This window comes from Poecilia reticulata, chromosome 21, assembly GCF_904066995.2.
Source record: "Poecilia reticulata chromosome 21, P_reticulata-male-v2, whole genome shotgun sequence".
NCBI classification, from domain to species: Eukaryota; Metazoa; Chordata; class Actinopteri; order Cyprinodontiformes; family Poeciliidae; genus Poecilia; species Poecilia reticulata.
Window position 1 is genome coordinate 217,483 of NC_088850.1, and position 19,935 is coordinate 237,417.

At 51.0% G+C, this 19,935-nt stretch overlaps 5 protein-coding genes across 9 annotated transcripts; 4 read left to right on the forward strand and 1 right to left on the reverse strand.

Moving 5' to 3' along the window:
- The first annotated feature begins 1,738 nt into the window (after window positions 1-1,738).
- Window positions 1,739-8,300, forward strand: tmem251 (transmembrane protein 251). Of its 3 annotated transcripts, none has more exons than XM_008396999.3 (2): window positions 1,739-2,023; window positions 7,293-8,300. In XM_008396999.3, the coding sequence occupies exon 2, from the start codon at window positions 7,301-7,303 to the stop codon at window positions 7,655-7,657; it is 357 nt and encodes a 118-aa protein (XP_008395221.1). In that variant the 5' UTR covers window positions 1,739-2,023; window positions 7,293-7,300; the 3' UTR covers window positions 7,658-8,300. The 3 variants fall into 3 exon arrangements, with proteins under 3 accessions (XP_008395221.1, XP_008395218.1, XP_008395219.1); XM_008396996.3 differs by having other exon boundaries at window positions 1,741-2,053; XM_008396997.3 differs by having other exon boundaries at window positions 1,745-1,994.
- LOC145549801 (uncharacterized) lies at window positions 7,805-19,740 on the reverse strand. 2 transcript variants are annotated; one of them, XM_081602688.1, is made up of 6 exons: window positions 19,048-19,740; window positions 18,756-18,864; window positions 18,621-18,688; window positions 18,386-18,506; window positions 16,507-17,581; window positions 7,805-7,945 (listed from the first exon to the last, which is right to left on the reverse strand). In XM_081602688.1, the coding sequence occupies exons 1-5, from the start codon at window positions 19,112-19,114 to the stop codon at window positions 17,509-17,511; spliced, it is 438 nt and encodes a 145-aa protein (XP_081458814.1). In that variant the 5' UTR covers window positions 19,115-19,740; the 3' UTR covers window positions 7,805-7,945; window positions 16,507-17,508. The 2 variants fall into 2 exon arrangements, with proteins under 2 accessions (XP_081458814.1, XP_081458815.1); XM_081602689.1 differs by lacking the exon at window positions 18,621-18,688 and having other exon boundaries at window positions 19,048-19,732.
- Window positions 8,888-14,710, forward strand: ubr7 (ubiquitin protein ligase E3 component n-recognin 7). 2 transcript variants are annotated; one of them, XM_008397000.3, is made up of 12 exons: window positions 8,888-9,029; window positions 11,078-11,202; window positions 11,269-11,402; window positions 11,510-11,570; window positions 11,685-11,780; window positions 11,860-11,913; window positions 13,477-13,582; window positions 13,658-13,734; window positions 13,806-13,970; window positions 14,046-14,211; window positions 14,289-14,350; window positions 14,478-14,710. In XM_008397000.3, exons 1-12 carry the CDS (start codon window positions 8,963-8,965, stop codon window positions 14,562-14,564), a joined length of 1,200 nt encoding a protein of 399 aa, XP_008395222.2. In that variant the 5' UTR covers window positions 8,888-8,962; the 3' UTR covers window positions 14,565-14,710. The 2 variants fall into 2 exon arrangements, with proteins under 2 accessions (XP_008395222.2, XP_008395223.2); XM_008397001.3 differs by lacking the exon at window positions 8,888-9,029 and adding an exon at window positions 9,636-10,035.
- On the forward strand, window positions 11,927-13,471 carry LOC145549721 (uncharacterized; the record flags this gene model as incomplete). Its single annotated transcript, XM_081602404.1, has 1 exon — window positions 11,927-13,471. A coding segment is annotated over one exon (1,545 nt), but the record flags the coding sequence as incomplete, so codon positions are not given.
- On the forward strand, window positions 14,844-16,911 carry LOC103457070 (uncharacterized). Its single transcript, XM_008396994.3, has 2 exons — window positions 14,844-15,406; window positions 16,571-16,911. The coding sequence occupies exons 1-2, from the start codon at window positions 15,278-15,280 to the stop codon at window positions 16,682-16,684; spliced, it is 243 nt and encodes an 80-aa protein (XP_008395216.1). The 5' UTR covers window positions 14,844-15,277; the 3' UTR covers window positions 16,685-16,911.
- Window positions 19,741-19,935: the final 195 nt, after the last annotated feature.

Sequence of the window (19,935 nt, forward strand, 5' to 3'; positions counted from 1 at the left end):
ACACTCAGAGCTGCTGCAGCAGGTCTGGAGGCTGCAGCAGGTCTGACCTGGAGGCTGCAGCAGGTCTGACCTGGAGGCTGCAGCAGGTCTGACCTGGAGGCTGCAGCAGGTCCGACCTGGAGGCTGCAGCAGGTTCTGACCTGGAGGCTGCAGCAGGTCTGGAGGCTGCAGCAGGTCTGACCTGGAGGCTGCAGCAGGTCAGACCTGGAGGCTGCAGCAGGTCTGACCTGGAGGCTGCAGCAGGTCTGGAGGCTGCAGCAGGTCTGACCTGGAGGCTGCAGCAGGTCTGGAGGCTGCAGCAGGTCTGACCTGGAGGCTGCAGCAGGTCTGGAGGCTGCAGCAGGTCTGACCTGGAGGCTGCAGCAGGTCAGACCTGGAGGCTGCAGCAGGTCTGACCTGGAGGCTGCAGCAGGTCTGACCTGGAGGCTGCAGCAGGTCAGACCTGGAGGCTGCAGCAGGTCTGACCTGGAGGCTGCAGCAGGTCTGACCTGGAGGCTGCAGCAGGTCTGACCTGGAGGCTGCAGCAGGTCTGACCTGGAGGCTGCAGCAGGTCTGACCTGGAGGCTGCAGCAGGTCTGGAGGCTGCAGCAGGTCTGGAGGCTGCAGCAGGTCTGGAGGCTGCAGCAGGTCTGGAGGCTGCAGCAGGTCTGGAGGCTGCAGCAGGTCTGGAGGCTGCAGCAGGTCTGGAGGCTGCAGCAGGTCTGGAGGCTGCAGCAGGTCTGACCTGGAGGCTGCAGCAGGTCTGGAGGCTGCAGCAGGCTGCAGCAGGTCTGGAGGCTGCAGCAGGTCTGGAGGCTGCAGCAGGTCTGGAGGCTGCAGCAGGTCTGGAGGCTGCAGCAGGTCTGACTTGGACTCTTTACTGTTTACTTTTTATTAAAAATGTAATATTTTATTTTGAAAGGTCACCTTAAGCACCTTTTAAATAAAATATATATTATAAATACGGCTCTGCTCCAAACCAGGCCGTTGCCATGGTTACTGCTTCACTCCGGTCCGTAAAGTTCAGACATGAAGCTGCAGGATCCAAACCGGATCCGGACCCACAGCTGAGGACCTGCAGCAGAACCAGTGGAGGTGATGACGACACCACCTCCACCCAGAACTCTGATGGTTCCACCAAGTTCTGACTGATTGGACCAGGAGACGTTCTGACCGCCGGTTCTGGTCCGGTTCTGGATGAATGAATGCACTGAGCTGCTACCTTCTGATTGGATGTTTTCCAGATGTTCAGGCCGAGTTCTGCTGATGATCTGGCCTGAGCCGTGGCTCCGCCTCCATTGTTCTGTGGTTCTGACCCGGTTGGGTCGAGAAAACCACTGAAACACAGATTTCCTTTAAATCCAGTCTACAAACCCAGAACTGCTTTGATTCGTAATAACTGAATCTGGTGTGATTAAAACTTTCCCACTTTTCTTTGCCTCCTTCTATTCTGCCAGAGTAATGTGAGCTTTGTTAGATTTATTATGTGAGGTTTATATTTGGCTGCCTGGTTCCGGAATGTGCGACAAACAAACTGGAAGAGGAAGAAAATATTCTCTTTGGCGCCGCCCAGAGGACAAACAGAGAAGTGCCGTTTGACGGACAGCGAGTCTTTTTCTTCTCACTGAACTCAGATCCGTAATTATCACCGTTACTTATTTACAGCCACTAATATTGTTTTAGAATATCTGAAAAGCTTCATATTCGCTGCTTTTCATTTCAGACACTGAAATAGAAACATTTAGAATGAACATTTCAAAAAGAATAGTCCTGTTTTTATATTTTCAGCTTTTCTTTCAAAGGCATTTTCTTGTGTTGACCAACTTAAGCTGATTCAGGAAACATCCGTCTGGACGCCAGGAGGCGCTGTCCGTCACTATGACGTCACAATGACGTTGTGTCAGAGTCACATGATTAAACAGGAAGAAAGGCGATCGGTTCCGGACCGAACCAGCTGCTGATTGAAACCGAGTCCGAACCTGGATTTTACTTTGAAAGAATCAGCGCGAGGGAAGGTAGGAGCTGCTGTGGCGCGAGCTGACAGGTGACCAGACACGTGGCTGCGCGAGACCAGGTGTAGTAAAGAAAGAGCAACGTGGAGGAAAAGCCTTCAGGGTTTCACCTCCGAGCTCAGCCCGAGTCCAAACGGCGAGACCGAATCAGCACCGGGATCCGGTCCAAAGAACTGTTCGGCTCCACATGAACTGCATCAAATCTGAATGGAGTTTGGTTCAGTCAGTTAAACAGCTGAGATGAACCGACAGCTCCGGAACCGACTCGGTTCATTTATCACTATTGACTCAGTTCGGCTCTAAACGTTCAGTCTGAAGGCGAACAGTTCAGTTCCAGATGTTGGTCTGGAGGTGAACAGTTCAGTTCCAGATGTTCGGTCTGGAGGTGAACAGTTCAGTTCCAGATGTTGGTCTGGAGGTGAACAGTTCAGTTCCAGATGTTGGTCTGGAGGTGAACAGTTCAGTTCCAGATGTTCGGTCTGGAGGTGAACAGTTCAGTTCCAGATGTTCGGTCTGAAGGTGAACAATTCAGTTCCAGATGTTCGGTCTGGAGGTGAACAGTTCAGTTCCAGATGTTCGGTCTGGAGGTGAACAGTTCAGTTCCAGATGTTGGTCTGGAGGTGAACAGTTCAGTTCCAGATGTTGGTCTGCAGGTGAACAGTTCAGTTCCAGATGTTCGGTCTGAAGGTGAACAGTTCAGTTCCAGATGTTCGGTCTGGAGGTGAACAGTTCAGTTCCAGATGTTCGGTCTGGAGGTGAACAGTTCAGTTCCAGATGTTCGGTCTGGAGGTGAACAGTTCAGTTCCAGATGTTGGTCTGGAGGTGAACAGTTCAGTTCCAGATGTTCGGTCTGGAGGTGAACAGTTCAGTTCCAGATGTTGGGTCTGGAGGTGAACAGTTCAGTTCCAGATGTTGGGTCTGGAGGTGAACAGTTCAGTTCCAGATGTTGGGTCTGAAGGTGAACAGTTCAGTTCCAGATGTTGGTCTGGAGGTGAACAGTTCAGTTCCAGATGTTGGGTCTGGAGGTGAACAGTTCAGTTCCAGATGTTGGGTCTGGAGGTGAACAGTTCAGTTCCAGATGTTGGGTCTGGAGGTGAACAGTTCAGTTCCAGATGTTGGGTCTGGAGGTGAACAGTTCAGTTCCAGATGTTGGGTCTGGAGGTGAACAGTTCAGTTCCAGATGTTGGGTCTGGAGGTGAACAGTTCAGTTCCAGATGTTGGGTCTGGAGGTGAACAGTTCAGTTCCAGATGTTCGGTCTGGAGGTGAACAGTTCAGTTCCAGATGTTCGGTCTGAAGGTGAACAATTCAGTTCCAGATGTTCGGTCTGGAGGTGAACAGTTCAGTTCCAGATGTTCGGTCTGGAGGTGAACAGTTCAGTTCCAGATGTTGGTCTGGAGGTGAACAGTTCAGTTCCAGATGTTGGTCTGCAGGTGAACAGTTCAGTTCCAGATGTTCGGTCTGAAGGTGAACAGTTCAGTTCCAGATGTTCGGTCTGGAGGTGAACAGTTCAGTTCCAGATGTTCGGTCTGGAGGTGAACAGTTCAGTTCCAGATGTTCGGTCTGGAGGTGAACAGTTCAGTTCCAGATGTTGGTCTGGAGGTGAACAGTTCAGTTCCAGATGTTCGGTCTGGAGGTGAACAGTTCAGTTCCAGATGTTGGGTCTGGAGGTGAACAGTTCAGTTCCAGATGTTGGGTCTGGAGGTGAACAGTTCAGTTCCAGATGTTGGGTCTGAAGGTGAACAGTTCAGTTCCAGATGTTGGTCTGGAGGTGAACAGTTCAGTTCCAGATGTTGGGTCTGGAGGTGAACAGTTCAGTTCCAGATGTTGGGTCTGGAGGTGAACAGTTCAGTTCCAGATGTTGGGTCTGGAGGTGAACAGTTCAGTTCCAGATGTTGGGTCTGGAGGTGAACAGTTCAGTTCCAGATGTTGGGTCTGGAGGTGAACAGTTCAGTTCCAGATGTTGGGTCTGGAGGTGAACAGTTCAGTTCCAGATGTTGGGTCTGGAGGTGAACAGTTCAGTTCCAGATGTTGGGTCTGGAGGTGAACAGTTCAGTTCCAGATGTTGGGTCTGGAGGTGAACAGTTCAGTTCCAGATGTTGGTCTGGAGGTGAACAGTTCAGTTCCAGATGTTCGGTCTGGAGGTGAACAGTTCAGTTCCAGATGTTGGGTCTGGAGGTGAACAGTTCAGTTCCAGATGTTGGGTCTGGAGGTGAACAGTTCAGTTCCAGATGTTGGGTCTGGAGGTGAACAGTTCAGTTCCAGATGTTGGGTCTGGAGGTGAACAGTTCAGTTCCAGATGTTGGGTCTGGAGGTGAACAGTTCAGTTCCAGATGTTGGTCTGGAGGTGAACAGTTCAGTTCCAGATGTTCGGTCTGGAGGTGAACAGTTCAGTTCCAGATGTTGGGTCTGAAGGTGAACAGTTCAGTTCCAGATGTTGGTCTGGAGGTGAACAGTTCAGTTCCAGATGTTGGGTCTGGAGGTGAACAGTTCAGTTCCAGATGTTGGGTCTGGAGGTGAACAGTTCAGTTCCAGATGTTGGGTCTGGAGGTGAACAGTTCAGTTCCAGATGTTGGGTCTGGAGGTGAACAGTTCAGTTCCAGATGTTGGTCTGGAGGTGAACAGTTCAGTTCCAGATGTTCGGTCTGGAGGTGAACAGTTCAGTTCCAGATGTTCGGTCTGGAGGTGAACAGTTCAGTTCCAGATGTTGGGTCTGAAGGTGAACAGTTCAGTTCCAGATGTTGGTCTGGAGGTGAACAGTTCAGTTCCAGATGTTCGGTCTGGAGGTGAACAGTTCAGTTCCAGATGTTGGTCTGGAGGTGAACAGTTCAGTTCCAGATGTTGGTCTGGAGGTGAACAGTTCAGTTCCAGATGTTCGGTCTGGAGGTGAACAGTTCAGTTCCAGATGTTGGGTCTGGAGGTGAACAGTTCAGTTCCAGATGTTGGGTCTGGAGGTGAACAGTTCAGTTCCAGATGTTGGTCTGGAGGTGAACAGTTCAGTTCCAGATGTTCGGTCTGGAGGTGAACAGTTCAGTTCCAGATGTTGGGTCTGAAGGTGAACAGTTCAGTTCCAGATGTTGGTCTGGAGGTGAACAGTTCAGTTCCAGATGTTGGGTCTGGAGGTGAACAGTTCAGTTCCAGATGTTGGGTCTGGAGGTGAACAGTTCAGTTCCAGATGTTGGGTCTGGAGGTGAACAGTTCAGTTCCAGATGTTGGGTCTGGAGGTGAACAGTTCAGTTCCAGATGTTGGGTCTGGAGGTGAACAGTTCAGTTCCAGATGTTGGGTCTGGAGGTGAACAGTTCAGTTCCAGATGTTGGGTCTGGAGGTGAACAGTTCAGTTCCAGATGTTGGGTCTGGAGGTGAACAGTTCAGTTCCAGATGTTGGGTCTGGAGGTGAACAGTTCAGTTCCAGATGTTGGTCTGGAGGTGAACAGTTCAGTTCCAGATGTTCGGTCTGGAGGTGAACAGTTCAGTTCCAGATGTTGGGTCTGGAGGTGAACAGTTCAGTTCCAGATGTTGGGTCTGGAGGTGAACAGTTCAGTTCCAGATGTTGGGTCTGGAGGTGAACAGTTCAGTTCCAGATGTTGGGTCTGGAGGTGAACAGTTCAGTTCCAGATGTTGGGTCTGGAGGTGAACAGTTCAGTTCCAGATGTTGGTCTGGAGGTGAACAGTTCAGTTCCAGATGTTCGGTCTGGAGGTGAACAGTTCAGTTCCAGATGTTGGGTCTGAAGGTGAACAGTTCAGTTCCAGATGTTGGTCTGGAGGTGAACAGTTCAGTTCAAGATGTTGGGTCTGGAGGTGAACAGTTCAGTTCCAGATGTTGGGTCTGGAGGTGAACAGTTCAGTTCCAGATGTTGGGTCTGGAGGTGAACAGTTCAGTTCCAGATGTTGGTCTGGAGGTGAACAGTTCAGTTCCAGATGTTCGGTCTGGAGGTGAACAGTTCAGTTCCAGATGTTCGGTCTGGAGGTGAACAGTTCAGTTCCAGATGTTGGGTCTGAAGGTGAACAGTTCAGTTCCAGATGTTGGTCTGGAGGTGAACAGTTCAGTTCCAGATGTTCGGTCTGGAGGTGAACAGTTCAGTTCCAGATGTTGGGTCTGGAGGTGAACAGTTCAGTTCCAGATGTTGGGTCTGGAGGTGAACAGTTCAGTTCCAGATGTTGGGTCTGGAGGTGAACAGTTCAGTTCCAGATGTTGGTCTGGAGGTGAACAGTTCAGTTCCAGATGTTCGGTCTGGAGGTGAACAGTTCAGTTCCAGATGTTGGGTCTGGAGGTGAACAGTTCAGTTCCAGATGTTGGGTCTGGAGGTGAACAGTTCAGTTCCAGATGTTGGGTCTGGAGGTGAACAGTTCAGTTCCAGATGTTGGGTCTGGAGGTGAACAGTTCAGTTCCAGATGTTGGGTCTGGAGGTGAACAGTTCAGTTCCAGATGTTGGGTCTGGAGGTGAACAGTTCAGTTCCAGATGTTGGTCTGGAGGTGAACAGTTCAGTTCCAGATGTTCGGTCTGGAGGTGAACAGTTCAGTTCCAGATGTTGGGTCTGAAGGTGAACAGTTCAGTTCCAGATGTTGGTCTGGAGGTGAACAGTTCAGTTCCAGATGTTGGGTCTGGAGGTGAACAGTTCAGTTCCAGATGTTGGGTCTGGAGGTGAACAGTTCAGTTCCAGATGTTGGGTCTGGAGGTGAACAGTTCAGTTCCAGATGTTGGTCTGGAGGTGAACAGTTCAGTTCCAGATGTTCGGTCTGGAGGTGAACAGTTCAGTTCCAGATGTTCGGTCTGGAGGTGAACAGTTCAGTTCCAGATGTTGGGTCTGAAGGTGAACAGTTCAGTTCCAGATGTTGGTCTGGAGGTGAACAGTTCAGTTCCAGATGTTCGGTCTGGAGGTGAACAGTTCAGTTCCAGATGTTGGGTCTGGAGGTGAACAGTTCAGTTCCAGATGTTGGGTCTGGAGGTGAACAGTTCAGTTCCAGATGTTGGTCTGGAGGTGAACAGTTCAGTTCCAGATGTTGGGTCTGGAGGTGAACAGTTCAGTTCCAGATGTTGGTCTGGAGGTGAACAGTTCAGTTCCAGATGTTGGGTCTGGAGGTGAACAGTTCAGTTCCAGATGTTGGGTCTGGAGGTGAACAGTTCAGTTCCAGATGTTGGTCTGGAGGTGAACAGTTCAGTTCCAGATGTTCGGTCTGGAGGTGAACAGTTCAGTTCCAGATGTTGGGTCAGTTAGTTGCATTGATAATTGGATCTGATTTATTTCCTGTATTGATCAGTTAATTTCAGGTTATTGATACTAAACGTTTCTTCCTCTGCAGTATGGAGGATGATGAACTTCCGCCAGAGGATGGGCTGGGTGGGCGTGGCTCTCTTCCTGCTGCTCAGCATCATGGCCGCCTACGTGGTGTTTGAGGTGGTCAGTCTGGAGCGCGTGCAGAGCGACGGCTCGGTGGCGCTGCCCCCCGCCGTGTCCGCCCACTTGCCGCCGCTTCCTGTGTGGGCGTGGGCCTCCGTCTTCCTGGTGCCGTACCTGCAGCTCTTCCTCTTCCTGTTTTCGTGCACCAGGGCGGATCCCCGCGCCGTCGGTTACTGCGTGCTTCCTGTCTGCATCTTCCTGCTGTGCAGCCGCCGTGACGCGCCCAAACCAGCCAATCACAGAGCCGGATTACTCATTCACATGTAGACAGATGGAGTGTGATGTCACTTCCTGTTCCAGTAAACAAACTTAGCGTCTGCACCACTCTCAGCACAGACTGTCGCTCCCTGCTGACCAATCAGAGAGCAGCAATTTCTGTTAGTTTTTTCTGTATTTAATGACGTGACGCACTGGTTACCATGGCAACTTTAATATGACATTAATAAAACGAAACATGACGTTTCACAGCAGGAGGTCAGCTGGGTTTGGATCTTTTAGCTTCAGGCTGAAGGTCAGAGTTCAAACCGTCCTCTTCCTCGTCACTCTCTTCATCACCTGCGGCAGGTAAAACAGGTGAATCAGAACAGCGCCCCCAGGAGGTTGTCCTGTTTGCTGCTGGAAACATTTAGTAGAGAGCAGCTGAAACAGCAATCCTTCAAAACGTTTGGAATATTAGATCTATTTTGTGTTTTTATTCAAACTGAACTATCAGCGCTGCAGAGGGGCAACATGAGCAACCAATCACAGGGCTCTACGATGTCACATGACTTTCAAGAATTCAAATTCAAACCTGGTTTTTTCTGTTCTACAAAATGTCTGAAAATATGTTTATAGACACGTTTTTCCATCAGGAAAAATATATAATCATCCTAAATGAGTTAATTAAAAAATTAAAAAGTATTAAAATGCATGATTGTCTGAGTCAGCAGTTCCTGGTGACATTTAGTTTTAGAAGTCTATATTTACCTTCTAAGGCATGCAGCTCTTCAAACTTCTTTATTTCATTTGTGGGAGAAGCTCTGACATTGTTACTGTAAAGTCGAAGCTGTTTTCCTGTCGCGGATAAAATGATTTCCTCCAGAACAAGGCGGAGCTCGATGTGAGCAGGATGACGTCACGTTTACAGCCCAGCAGCGATGAAGCTCAACTTCCTGTTAATGAGCCAGCGGCCAACTCTCCGCCATCTTGGCTCAATTATATGGAAAATGTTGAAGACAACATGGCTTCTGAGATGCTAATCAGGTTCTAGATACATGGTTGCCATGGTTACGCACTACATCTCTTCAAAAGTAAAAGTGTAACATCCTCCCAGCTGCTCAGCATCCAGAACCAAAGGGGAAAACTGTCCAAACAGAACTCGAGTCAGAAAAGAACCGAGCAGAACCAGAACTGCTCTAGCATGCTGCCACCACAGGGGGCGCTGCTGTAGTTTAGTGCCCAAAGTGGGTCCTGGAGGCACCTGCAGGTTTTAGTTCTGCCCCTGGCGCCATGACAACCTGTTCAGCTTGTCAATGTTGAGGTCTAACGAGCCTCATCTGATCCAGGTGCGTTAAACCAGGGAGAGACTAAAACATGCAGGATGCCGGGAGACCAGGACCCACTTTGGACGCCCCTGTTTTACAGGGACACACCTGTCAAGGTTTGGACTTGACAATACGGGAAATGCTCCTGTTAGAGCAGAGGGACCTAACACAGCCGACAGATACTTAATGTTCAGAGTACTCCATATTTTCATATTTGAAATTAGATAATGATCTATGTTAAAATATTTAGATTTCATTAGGTGATTAATAAAAGCCTAAAGTTATTGCTTAACAATGTAGTTTTTAAATTTCAATAAGATTCGTCATAAAAAGGAGTCGCTGCCAGAGCTGGGAGATGAATTCAGGAGCAGTTTAATAAAGAACAAGCTTTATTTATTTAGAAAAGTTTTAAGCCGCACAGAAACGGCGATGAGTCGGAAGGAGCCATTTATGCTCCCAACAGCTCGGAATCTGCCAGAGGAGCGGATTTTATATCATAACGAGAACGTTTCTGATTTTAACGACATAGCAGCGTAATGTTTTAACAGTCTAGCCCAGTATGACACGCCATTAGCGCCGCCATGTTGCCCAGGTCACACTGGACGGTTCATTCTCTCCAACTGTTTGTTTACGTCACGTGCTTTTCATCTTCTCTACATCTACAGCGCGCTTCTTCACGCGCTCCCGCCGCTACGTCTGCCGCGCACGCGGAGCTGTTGAGCTCGCTCACCGGAAGCTCACCTCGTGCACTGCCTGCGCGCGCTCTCTCGCTGTCAACGAGCTCGGTGAGCATCTGCGCCGCCCTCTGGTTGAGCTCGGAGATCGCGGCGTTCAGGGCGCTCAGGCCGGTTCCGGTTTGGACGCTGAAGGTTCGGTTCTGTCCGTCCCAAAGCCGCAGCTCCGCACGTACACACGCCGCCTCCATGTTGGCGACCTCTGACCTCACCGGAAGCCGCGAAATACGAGCTGCTGGACGTCAACCGGAAGTTGTGGTCCGTTAGCAGGAGCTCGTGCTTCAGCATCAAAGATTCGCTCCGATCGGAGTCATTGATCAAAATCGATCAGCTGATCACACGCTGGGAAGCGTTCGGGTGTGTTTCCGCTCCGGTTCGGCTCGGTTCTGTAAGTTTCGTCTCTGCTCCGGGTTAATATTGTTAGCATTAGCATCCTTGAGCTGATCAGGGATTGATAACCAGGGTATCAATAACCGGGAGGTAACCGGTCAGAATCTACCTGATTGGCTGTCTGCTGGTTACCATGGTAACCTGCCTACCTGATTATTCAATCCCAGGCCTGCTTTGGTAACCTCTGTACATCAATAACTGACCATTTTACCTGGTTACCATGGTAACCTCGGGGCTATTGACCGTTTAAAATCCGTAATATTCCAAGTTCTGTTAGTATTCCAGGTCCTGGATAATATTCCAGGTTCTATGTTGGTATTCCAGGTCCTGGATAATATTCCAGGTTCTATGTTAATATTCCAGGTTCTATGATAGTATTCCAGGTTCTATGTTAATATTCCAGGTTCTATGTTAGTATTCCAGGTGCTGGATAATATTCCAGGTTCTATGATAGTATTCCAGGTTCTATGTTAGTATTCCAGGTGCTGGATAATATTCCAGGTTCCATGTTAGTATTCCAGGTGCTGGATAATATTCCAGGTTCTATGTTAGTATTCCAGGTTCCATGTTAGTATTCCCGGTCCTGGATAATATTCCAGGTTCCATGTTAGTATTCCAGGTGCTGGATAATATTCCAGGTTCTATGTTAGTATTCCAGGTTCTATGTTAGTATTCCAGGTTCCATGTTAGTATTCCAGGTCCTGGATAATATTCCAGGTTCCATGTTAGTATTCCAGGTCCTGGATAATATTCCAGGTTCCATGTTAGTATTCCAGGTCCTGGATAATATTCCAGGTTCTGATCCCAGCCCAGTACTTCCAGACTTGTTGGAGATTTTTGACCTTCCACGTCTTTATGCTAATTTTTCTAAATTATTCAAACTTGTAACTCCTGATCCTTTTACTGAAACTCCAGCTTCAGCCATTTTTTCCCTATAGAACCTTCACGTGGTTCTGGTGGGATCGGGCTGTGGTCCGGACCAGAACCCAGGGGTCCGTTGGTTCCGTCCGGTCCGGCTGACCCGCAGGTTTTCCTTGCAGGAAGCAGGATGAGCGAGGAGCAGACGGTGTCTCTGGTGGACGTTCTGGAGGAGGATGAGGAGCTGGAGGAGGAAGCTTCGGCCGTGCTGGCAGGAAGTGATTCCGATCACTGCTCCTATCCTCAGGTAAGTCTCATCTGGAGGATCCGGTTCCGGCCCGGCCCGGCCCGGCTGACGCTGCATCTGTTGCAGGGCTACGTGAAGCGGCAGGCGCTGTACGCCTGCAACACCTGCACGCCGCAGGGCGGCGAGGCCGCTGGCGTCTGCCTGGCCTGCTCCTACACCTGCCACGAAGGTCACGACCTCTTCGAGCTCTACACCAAGAGGTACCGCTCACCGATTGGTCTGCTGTCGTCATGTGACTCGGGGCAGTTTCTGAACACCAATCAGATAATTGGGATCAGTTTCAACGTTTTTTCTGTGGTTTCTGCAGAAATTTCCGCTGTGACTGTGGAAACAGGAAGTTCTCTGAGCTGCAGTGTAAACTACATCCTGTGAGTTCACCTGAGAACACCTGTCCTGCTGCCACGGCAACGCTGACGATGGATGGATGGATGGATGGATGGATGGATGGATGGATGATTGATTCATATCTTTATGTTTGTCAGGAGAAGGACAACGCCAACACTCTGAATAAATACAGCCATAACTTCTTCGGCCTCTACTGCACCTGCCGCCGGCCGTACCCTGACCCTGATGACCAGGTGAGACCACCTGGAGCTCACCTGTTCACCAGCTGAGCCATGACTCCATGTCTCACTGTGATTGGCTGCTTATGTCCAGGTGGAGGATGAGATGATCCAGTGTGTCGTCTGTGAGGACTGGCTGCATGGCAGGGTGAGTCTGAGCAGGTGGAGCCAGGTGTCCTAGCCTCCTGTCTCCTCTCCCCTCTCCTGTCTCCTCTCCTCTCCCGTCTCCTCTCCCGTCTCCTCTCTCCTCTCCCGTCTCATCTCCTCTCCTGTCTCCTCTCCCGTCTCCTCTCCCCTCTCCTCTCCTCTCCCGTCTCCTCTCCTGTCTCCTCTCCTCTCCCATCTCCTCTCCTGTCTCCTCTCCTCTCCCATCTCCTCTCCTGTCTCCTCTCTCCTCTCCTCTCCCATCTCCTCTCCTGTCTCCTCTCTCCTCTCCCGTCTCATCTCCTCTCCTGTCTCCTCTCCCGTCTCCTCTCCTCTCCCGTCTCCTCTCCTGTCTCCTCTCTCCTCTCCCGTCTCATCTCCTCTCCCATCTCCTCTCCTGTCTCCTCTCTCCTCTCCCGTCTCGTCTCCTCTCTCCTCTCCCGTCTCGTCTCCTCTCTCCTCTCCCGTCTCATCTCCTCTCCTGTCTCCTCTCCCGTCTCATCTCCTCTCCCGTCTCCTCTCCTGTCTCCTCTCTCCTCTCCCGTCTCATCTCCTCTCCTGTCTCCTCTCCTCTCCCATCTCCTCTCCTGTCTCCTCTCTCCTCTCCTGTCTCATCTCCTCTGTCCTCTCCTCTCCCGTCTCATCTCCTCTCCTGTCTCCTCTCCTCTCCCATCTCCTCTCCTGTCTCCTCTCTCCTCTCCCGTCTCATCTCCTCTCCTGTCTCCTCTCCCGTCTCATCTCCTCTCCCGTCTCCTCTCCTGTCTCCTCTCTCCTCTCCCGTCTCATCTCCTCTCCTGTCTCCTCTCCCGTCTCATCTCCTCTCCCGTCTCATCTCCTCTCCTGTCTCCTCTCCTCTCCCATCTCCTCTCCTGTCTCCTCTCTCCTCTCCCGTCTCATCTCCTCTCCTGTCTCCTCTCCCATCTCCTCTTCCGTCTCCTCTCCTGTCTCCTCTCCTCTCCTGTCTCCTCTCCTCTCCTGTGTCCTCTCCTCTCCCGTCTCATCTCCTCTCCTGTCTCCTCTTCCGTCTCCTCTCCTGTCTCCTCTCCTCTCCTGTGTCCTCTCCTCTCCCGTCTCATCTCCTCTCCCGTCTCATCTCCTCTCCTGTGTCCTCTCCTCTCCCGTCTCATCTCCTCTCCTGTGTCCTCTCCTCTCCCGTCTCATCTCCTCTCCTGTCTCCTCTCCTCTCCCGTCTCCTCTCCTCTCCCATCTCCTCTCCTGTCTCCTCTCTCCTCTCCCGTCTCATCTCCTCTCCTGTCTCCTCTCCCATCTCCTCTTCCGTCTCCTCTCCTGTCTCCTCTCCTCTCCCATCTCCTCTCCTGTCTCCTCTCCCCTCCTGTCTCATCTCCTCTCCCATCTCCTCTCCTGTCTCCTCTCCCCTCTCCCGTCTCATCTCCTCTCCTGTCTCCTCTCCCGTCTCCTCTCCCGTCTCCTGTCTCCTCTCCCATCTCCTCTCCTGTCTCCTATCTCCTCTCCCGTCTCATCTCCTCTCCTGTCTCCTCTCCTGTCTCCTCTCTCCTCTCCTGTCTCCTCTCCTCTCCCATCTCCTCTCCTGCCTCCTGCCTTGCAGCACCTGGGTTGTGCGGTTCCTGACTGTGTGGAGATGCAGGAGATGATCTGTGAGTCCTGCATGAACCAACATGTTTTTCTCTGGGCCTACGCTGCTCACCTAGCAGGTAAGAGGTGGGTTTTCTAGCTGCAGGTGGGTGTTGGACGTGCCGCCTCACCTGTGTGGGACGTTGTCCTGTTAGTGCAGGGTCCAGCGCTCCAGACCAAGGAGGAGAAAGGAGAGCAGTCAGAGGCTGGTGTCCCTAAAAAGGAGGAGAAGGTGAGACGCCTGACTCACCTGGTCTGAGTAGGTCTCCATAGCAACCCTGATGACCAATCAAATGTTTCCAGGGCGAAGAGGTCGTCGAGCCCGGCTGTAAACGCAGCCGGCAGGAGGCGGAGCCAAGCTGCAGACTGAAGGCGCTGCAGGAAGCGGGTCAGAAGACGGACCAATCAGGAGCCGTGTTCTGGCCCTCAGGGTGGCGCTCCAGGCTCTGCTCCTGCTCCACCTGCCAGGTGTTCATCAGCTGCGCCCTGAAGGCTGACCTGACCCGACACCAGGCGCTAACCCTCCTGTGACCTTCTGACCAGGTGCAGCTGGCTGACGCCGGACTGTCCTTCCTGTTGGACGAAGCGGACACCGTCCTCGCCTACGAGAACAAAGGAAAGACCAACGAGCAGAGACAGCAGGGACACGACCCGCTGATGTCCGCGCTGGACAACCTGAACCGGGTCCAACAGCTCGAGATCATCCACGGTACCTAAAGTACACAACCAGTAGCACCAGTTAAACTGCAGACTCGGTTCCCAGAGCTGATGGTTTCCACCTTTCAGGCTACAACGACATGAAAACTGAACTGAAGGACTTCCTGCAGACGTTTGCGGCTGAAGGAAAGGTGAGATTTCCTGTTCCTAATGAAGTGGCCAGGAACACAGCTGCACCTTTGGGTCGGGTCTTTAACTCGGTCCATGTGGTTCAGTGTTTCTGCCTCTTGTTCCGCTGACTCGGCTTTCTTGCGGCAGGTCGTGACCTCTGATGACATCCGTCAGTTCTTCGAGCAGCAGAGTCGTAAGAGGCGTCGATCCGATTCCGGACCGTTCTTCTCCTGATCGCTTCCCGGGAAAAACTCAACTTCTTCTTCTTCAGTTTTATGTTTTCTGAATTTGTTCTTTGGGATGTTTTTAAGCTGAATGTCTCTTAGTTTCATCTTCATGTTTTCTTACTTGTGAGAATAAAATTTACGCTGAGCAATAAAGCGTGATGTTGAGCTCATTGTTCAGGAACCCGGTCAGCTGCAGAAACCCGACCGGGTTCTGGAAGGAACCCAAACCCGGATGATCCTCCTGTCTGGTTCTGGAGCTGATCAGTGGGTCCAGGTCCAAACGTTTCACTGAATCCATGCAATAGTCACAAAACATCGGACTGTTCCTGATGGTGCTGAGAACCGAGTTCTGGATCCAGTCTGAACAGAACCGGCCGTCCAGCAGCTGCTGGCGTGGCGGTCAGACGGTGACTTCCTGTCATCCGTCTGACGAAGAGCAGCGCTCCACCTGCGGCTCTGCTCCAACATCAAACCCCTGCAGCTCATCAAGGCTCTTTGTTCTGCAGATCCAATCAGAGCTGCTGCTCTGGTTCCTGTTATCACCGACCAGAACCGACCCGGGACCCGCCGGCCGGCCAATCGGCTCCCAGCTGGATTCTCCTCCTCCTCTTCCTCTGCCTCCAGCCCTCAGTCTGACTCCAACCGTCCAGCTGCTCACACCGACCAAACAGCTCGGCAGTGGCCAATCAGAGCACCAGGTGGGATCGGGTGAGGGTCGTCATGGCGATGCTATGCTCTGTCTTGAGGATGCTGGACAAGTCTTCAAGTTTGACTCGTCCAAAAGAAATCCTGAAGGAGACAAAGAGGACGATCTACGGCAAACCTCCTCGACACCGGGTCGGAGCTGCTGTGAGTAACTAACCAACTACTAACTAACTACTAACTAACCAACTAACTACTAACTGACCGACTGGTTAATAACTAATAACTCAGAAACTGACTGGAGTTGCTAAAACTGATGGATGGCTGATCCAGGCCTCTGATCAGTCGGTCTGCTTTCTGTTCACACTGATTCATTAACCCAGAACCGTGAAGAGAAACCAGAACCAGAACATTTCCTCCGGATCCAGGTGTGACGCTGATCTGTCCCAGAGTCGGTCCGGTCCGGTCCGAACGTTTCAGCAGCAGGTCGCTTCACATGAGGAAACGATGAATAAAAACATTGATGAGGGAGTTAATATGACTGGACCAGGCCGACAGCTGGGTTCCCTCTATCAGCTAAACTACAGGAACTCAGGGTTTCGGCTGATTTTCAGTTTTCTGGAAGTTTGTTCCAGATTTGTGGCGTCCAGAAGCTGAAAGCTGCTTCTCCGTGTTTGGTAATGGATGAACTGGAACCAGACTTTTATCCAAACAAACAGCAGGGGGCAGTCTGGTCCAAACAGCTGCTAGCCCAGCGCAGCGTTTAACATGCGGTGCGTTCAAGTGCAATAGGAAAAACTAACTGCTCACATCAAACAGGTGCTATAATGACTGATTTGGTGGAATTCGAAGTTTAATATAAAGTTATATTGTTACACGCAGACAATATCAATGATTTGACATTATTAATGATTTCATACCTAACATCCAGCAGCATCAGTATCTTTCCCACTACCGCCACCTTCTGGATGCATGAACTTTAACACGCTTCATGACAGCAACACGCTTCTCTACACAATTTCCCAGTAGTGGAGCTAATTTTTTCTTCAGTGCTTTAGCGTTTTTGCTAACTGAAAATGTTTAGTGCACTTAATTAAATAAGTTTAGCTAAGTGCTGATTTACTTGGCTGTTTTGTAAACTTTCAATTAAGGTTGACATCTGTGGCACAGTGCTTTAGCATTAGCTTCCACTCAAAGCACAAAGGTATTTAACATTTTAGCATTAGCTTCCACTCCAAAGCACAAAGGTATTTAACATTTTAGCATTAGCTTCCAGTCAGTGCTGTGTTGGTTTAGCGCTTCCTGACCTTGGTGGTTCTGAAAACATGCTTGGTTCCGTCTGGGTGACATTTTCTGTTCTCTTCCTGACAGCAAAGTTTCTTCGTCATGTCTGTGTTCGCGGCGGCCATGTTGGCCCCAGCAGCCTGGATCCTCTACCACCTGCCGGAGTACCGGGAGCGGGCCCAGCACGTCCCGCGGACCTGACCGTCCTCTTCCTGTTTAGTCAAACAGCTGAATTTTATTAACCTTTCATCTAGAATTAGTGTGTCCTGAAACCAGTCAGGCTTTTATTCTGAAAAAACGGCGTTTCAGAAAACTCCAGCGCCTTCATGATACTGAATGTATTGTAAAGTTTGTCATGTCGTCATCAGCAGTTCATCTTTCCTGGCAAAACTCACCTGTCGTCTTTTCAAAATAAAAGCGTTCTGTGATTTGGGTGTTATGTTTCCGCTCCCATGATTCTGTTTGTTTTTTTCCATCTGCTGGATTTACCAAGTTAATCACTTCCTGTTTAACATCAGCGCTCCCACGGACACAGGAAGTCCTCCTCATCATCTTCATCACCCGGTCCAGGAAATGAGGCCTGAGGTAAATAAACGAGTCGGGACGACACAGCCGTGTTTTCCTATCTTTGTGGGAACTTTCCATCCACTTCCATTCATTTCTACAGTCTAACCAGAAATCACTGAACACCTCAGCCCGACCTGTGACCCCCGACCCAGAAACAGCATTTCCCATCATGGGGACCAAGAAAATGTCCCCACAAGGACATAAAAACTTGGTACACACAGAAACACACACACGACCCGTCTGCTGCTGGATCAGAACCAAACAGAACCTCAAAAACAGTTTTAGTTCACTAATATTTAATTTTCTGGTCAAATCATTGTTCCGTTTGTATTTATATTTATATATGTAATGCTCCCAGCTGCTTGTAGATCCAGTCCTGGTTCTGGTTCTGGTTGAACCTGTACGGCTCTACATCCATGATGCCGATTGGTCCTCTGATTACCGTGGAGACGGTCCGGTTAGAGCCGGGCCGATGTCGGTTCCTGCAGGTTGCTTCCTCCCTGGTTCGGCCCGTTCTCTCTGGTTCTGGTTCTGAAGTAGATAGCAGGTCTCAGAACTTTAACAGATCCACATTTAAATTTTTGATGAGATAAACGTGAAGCTTTGGGCTGAACCGGACCGCTGGCTGAGACCCGGTTGGCTCGAGTTGGTAACATCTGATTGTTTAGATGGAGAAATGATTTCTGAACATTTCTTCTCCAAACCGGAAATGTTTCCAATTCCTCCGTCCACTGGAACCCGGCCAGCGGTCCGGTTCCTCTGGTTCTGATGATGTCAGCAGTGAACTGTTTCTGAAACTAAACAAAGCGGCGCAGCATCAGCCAGCGTTAGCGCAGCATCGGCGCAGCATCAGCCAGCGTTAGCGCAGCATCGGCCAGCGTTAGCGCAGCATCGGCCAGCGTTAGCCAGCGTTAGCGCAGCATCAGCCAGCGTTAGCGCAGCAGCAGCGCAGCATCAGCGCAGCATCAGCCAGCGTTAGCGCAGCATCGGCCAGCGTTAGCCAGCGTTAGCGCAGCATCAGCCAGCGTTAGCGCAGCAGCAGCGCAGCATCAGCGCAGCATCAGCCAGCGTTAGCGCAGCATCGGCCAGCGTTAGCCAGCGTTAGCGCAGCATCAGCCAGCGTTAGCGCAGCATCAGCCAGCGTTAGCGCAGCATCAGCCAGCATCAGCGCAGCATCATCCAGCGTTAGCGTGGCGCCCTGATGAGTCACTGCGACCCCAGATTCAGAAAATATTCATTTATTAGCGCTTATTAACATGTAGTTTCAGATAGTAGCTCCTGTGTTGTGGGTCAGAACCAGACGCAAACCGGTTCTATGGATCTGCTGAATCCCACCTGCAGGCGCCGCGGCGGCTCAGCGTCAGGAGCCCCAGCGATGACAACGAGACCACGATGAAGATGAGCACCGGGAGTTCAAGGTGAGCGTCCGGAGCGTTCGGAGCGTTCGGAGCTCGAACTGCAGCACAGAGACGAGGAAGATGAGGAGGAAGAGTCAGGATTCAGCAATCAGTTTGAGGGATTTTGTCAGATTATCAAAATAAAAGCCTTCAGCAGTCAGGAGCTCCCACACCTGCACTAGAAATATCACTGAGGTCAAAGGTCACACAGGCTCTGATGGTGTCCAGTTGGTTTCTTGATCTATAGACCCGGTACCAGTCAGAAACGGATCAGAACCAGAACAGGTGAATTCAGAGGAACCGCTTACCTTTTGGCTCTTTGGGGGGAACAGGAGGAGGAGGAGGCGGCAACAGGAAGAAAGGAGCACACCTGTATGCCGTCTCCATGGCAACATGTGGACATGCCCCCCAGATGACCTGCAAAGACATGAGGAGAGTTTTGGGTCCAGAACCGGTCTGTGGCGAGCCGTGTGCCGTCCTGTCAGGCTGCTGAGAGCTCAGGCTGGAGGTTCTGGAGTAAACTGTGACGTTCTCCTGTGTCTGGCCACCGTTCCCAGTTAACCCAGTGAGGAACGGTCACACTGAAGCAGCCGGTCTTACCTGGGAGACACAGCACAAGATCAGGACTCCCATCATCATCAGCAGCAGCAGGAACGCCGGCCAGCATCTGGTCTGGGTCGGGTCAGAACCAGGGAATAAAGAGCGGAGGGAGGAGAGAGAGAGCCGGCTGGGGAGGGCGGTGCATTCAGGTGCAGGTTGGGATTTTCAGCTGCTCCATCTGATCGCCTGATGTTTAGTTTAAAGCTGCAGTACGGAACCGTCACTAAAACATTTCCTCCATATTTGCTGAAGGTGCCACCAGGTGGCAGCAGATCATCTGAAAATAATCCAGCTGTGTTTACATAAATACATCACCAGGTCAGAAACTACCAATCAGAGCTAGGAGGGTCTTACTGCTGTCAATCACACTCATGTATGCGCTGCTCAAACTAATCCACTTCATCAGTGGGTTCAGAGGGGTAGATGTGTGTTTGGGTCCCATTGGTCTTGGTTGTGTTTTGGGGCTGAAGATGGGCTGAAGATGGGCTGACCAGCAGTTATTGCTGTCAATGTAGCAGTGGGTGTAGCTGTGGGTGTAGCAGTGGGTGTAGCTGTGGGTGTAGCTGTGGGTGTAGCAGTGGGTGTAGCAGTGGGTGTAGCTGTGGGTGTAGCTGTGGGTGTAGCAGTGGGTGTAGCAGTGGGTGTAGCTGTGTAGCAGTGGGTGTAGCTGTGGGTGTAGCAGTGGGTGTAGCTGTGGGTGTAGCAGTGGGTGTAGCTGTGGGTGTAGCTGTGGGTGTAGCAGTGGGTGTAGCAGTGGGTGTAGCTGTGGGTGTAGCTGTGGGTGTAGCAGTGGGTGTAGCAGTGGGTGTAGCTGTGTAGCAGTGGGTGTAGCTGTGGGTGTAGCAGTGGGTGTAGCTGTGGGTGTAGCTGTGTAGCAGTGGGTGTAGC

Bases quoted from the DNA above. Each gene is read 5' to 3' on its own strand.
- tmem251 (XM_008396999.3), top strand. From the start codon at position 7,301: ATGATGAACTTCCGCCAGAGGATGGGCTGGGTGGGCGTGGCTCTCTTC.
- LOC103457070 (XM_008396994.3), top strand. From the start codon at position 15,278: ATGGCGATGCTATGCTCTGTCTTGAGGATGCTGGACAAGTCTTCAAGT. The intron at 15,407-16,570 runs GTGAGTAACTAA...TCTTCCTGACAG, and splicing joins GACACCGGGTCGGAGCTGCT to CAAAGTTTCTTCGTCATGTC.
- LOC145549801 (XM_081602688.1), bottom strand. From the start codon at position 19,114: ATGCTGGCCGGCGTTCCTGCTGCTGCTGATGATGATGGGAGTCCTGAT. The intron at 18,689-18,755 runs GTAAGCGGTTCC...CCGGGTCTATAG, and splicing joins TCCCCCCAAAGAGCCAAAAG to ATCAAGAAACCAACTGGACA. The intron at 18,507-18,620 runs GTGTGGGAGCTC...TCTGTGCTGCAG, and splicing joins CAGTGATATTTCTAGTGCAG to TTCGAGCTCCGAACGCTCCG.
- ubr7 (XM_008397000.3), top strand. From the start codon at position 8,963: ATGCAGGATGCCGGGAGACCAGGACCCACTTTGGACGCCCCTGTTTTA. The intron at 11,203-11,268 runs GTAAGTCTCATC...CATCTGTTGCAG, and splicing joins ATCACTGCTCCTATCCTCAG to GGCTACGTGAAGCGGCAGGC. The intron at 11,571-11,684 runs GTGAGTTCACCT...TATGTTTGTCAG, and splicing joins TGCAGTGTAAACTACATCCT to GAGAAGGACAACGCCAACAC.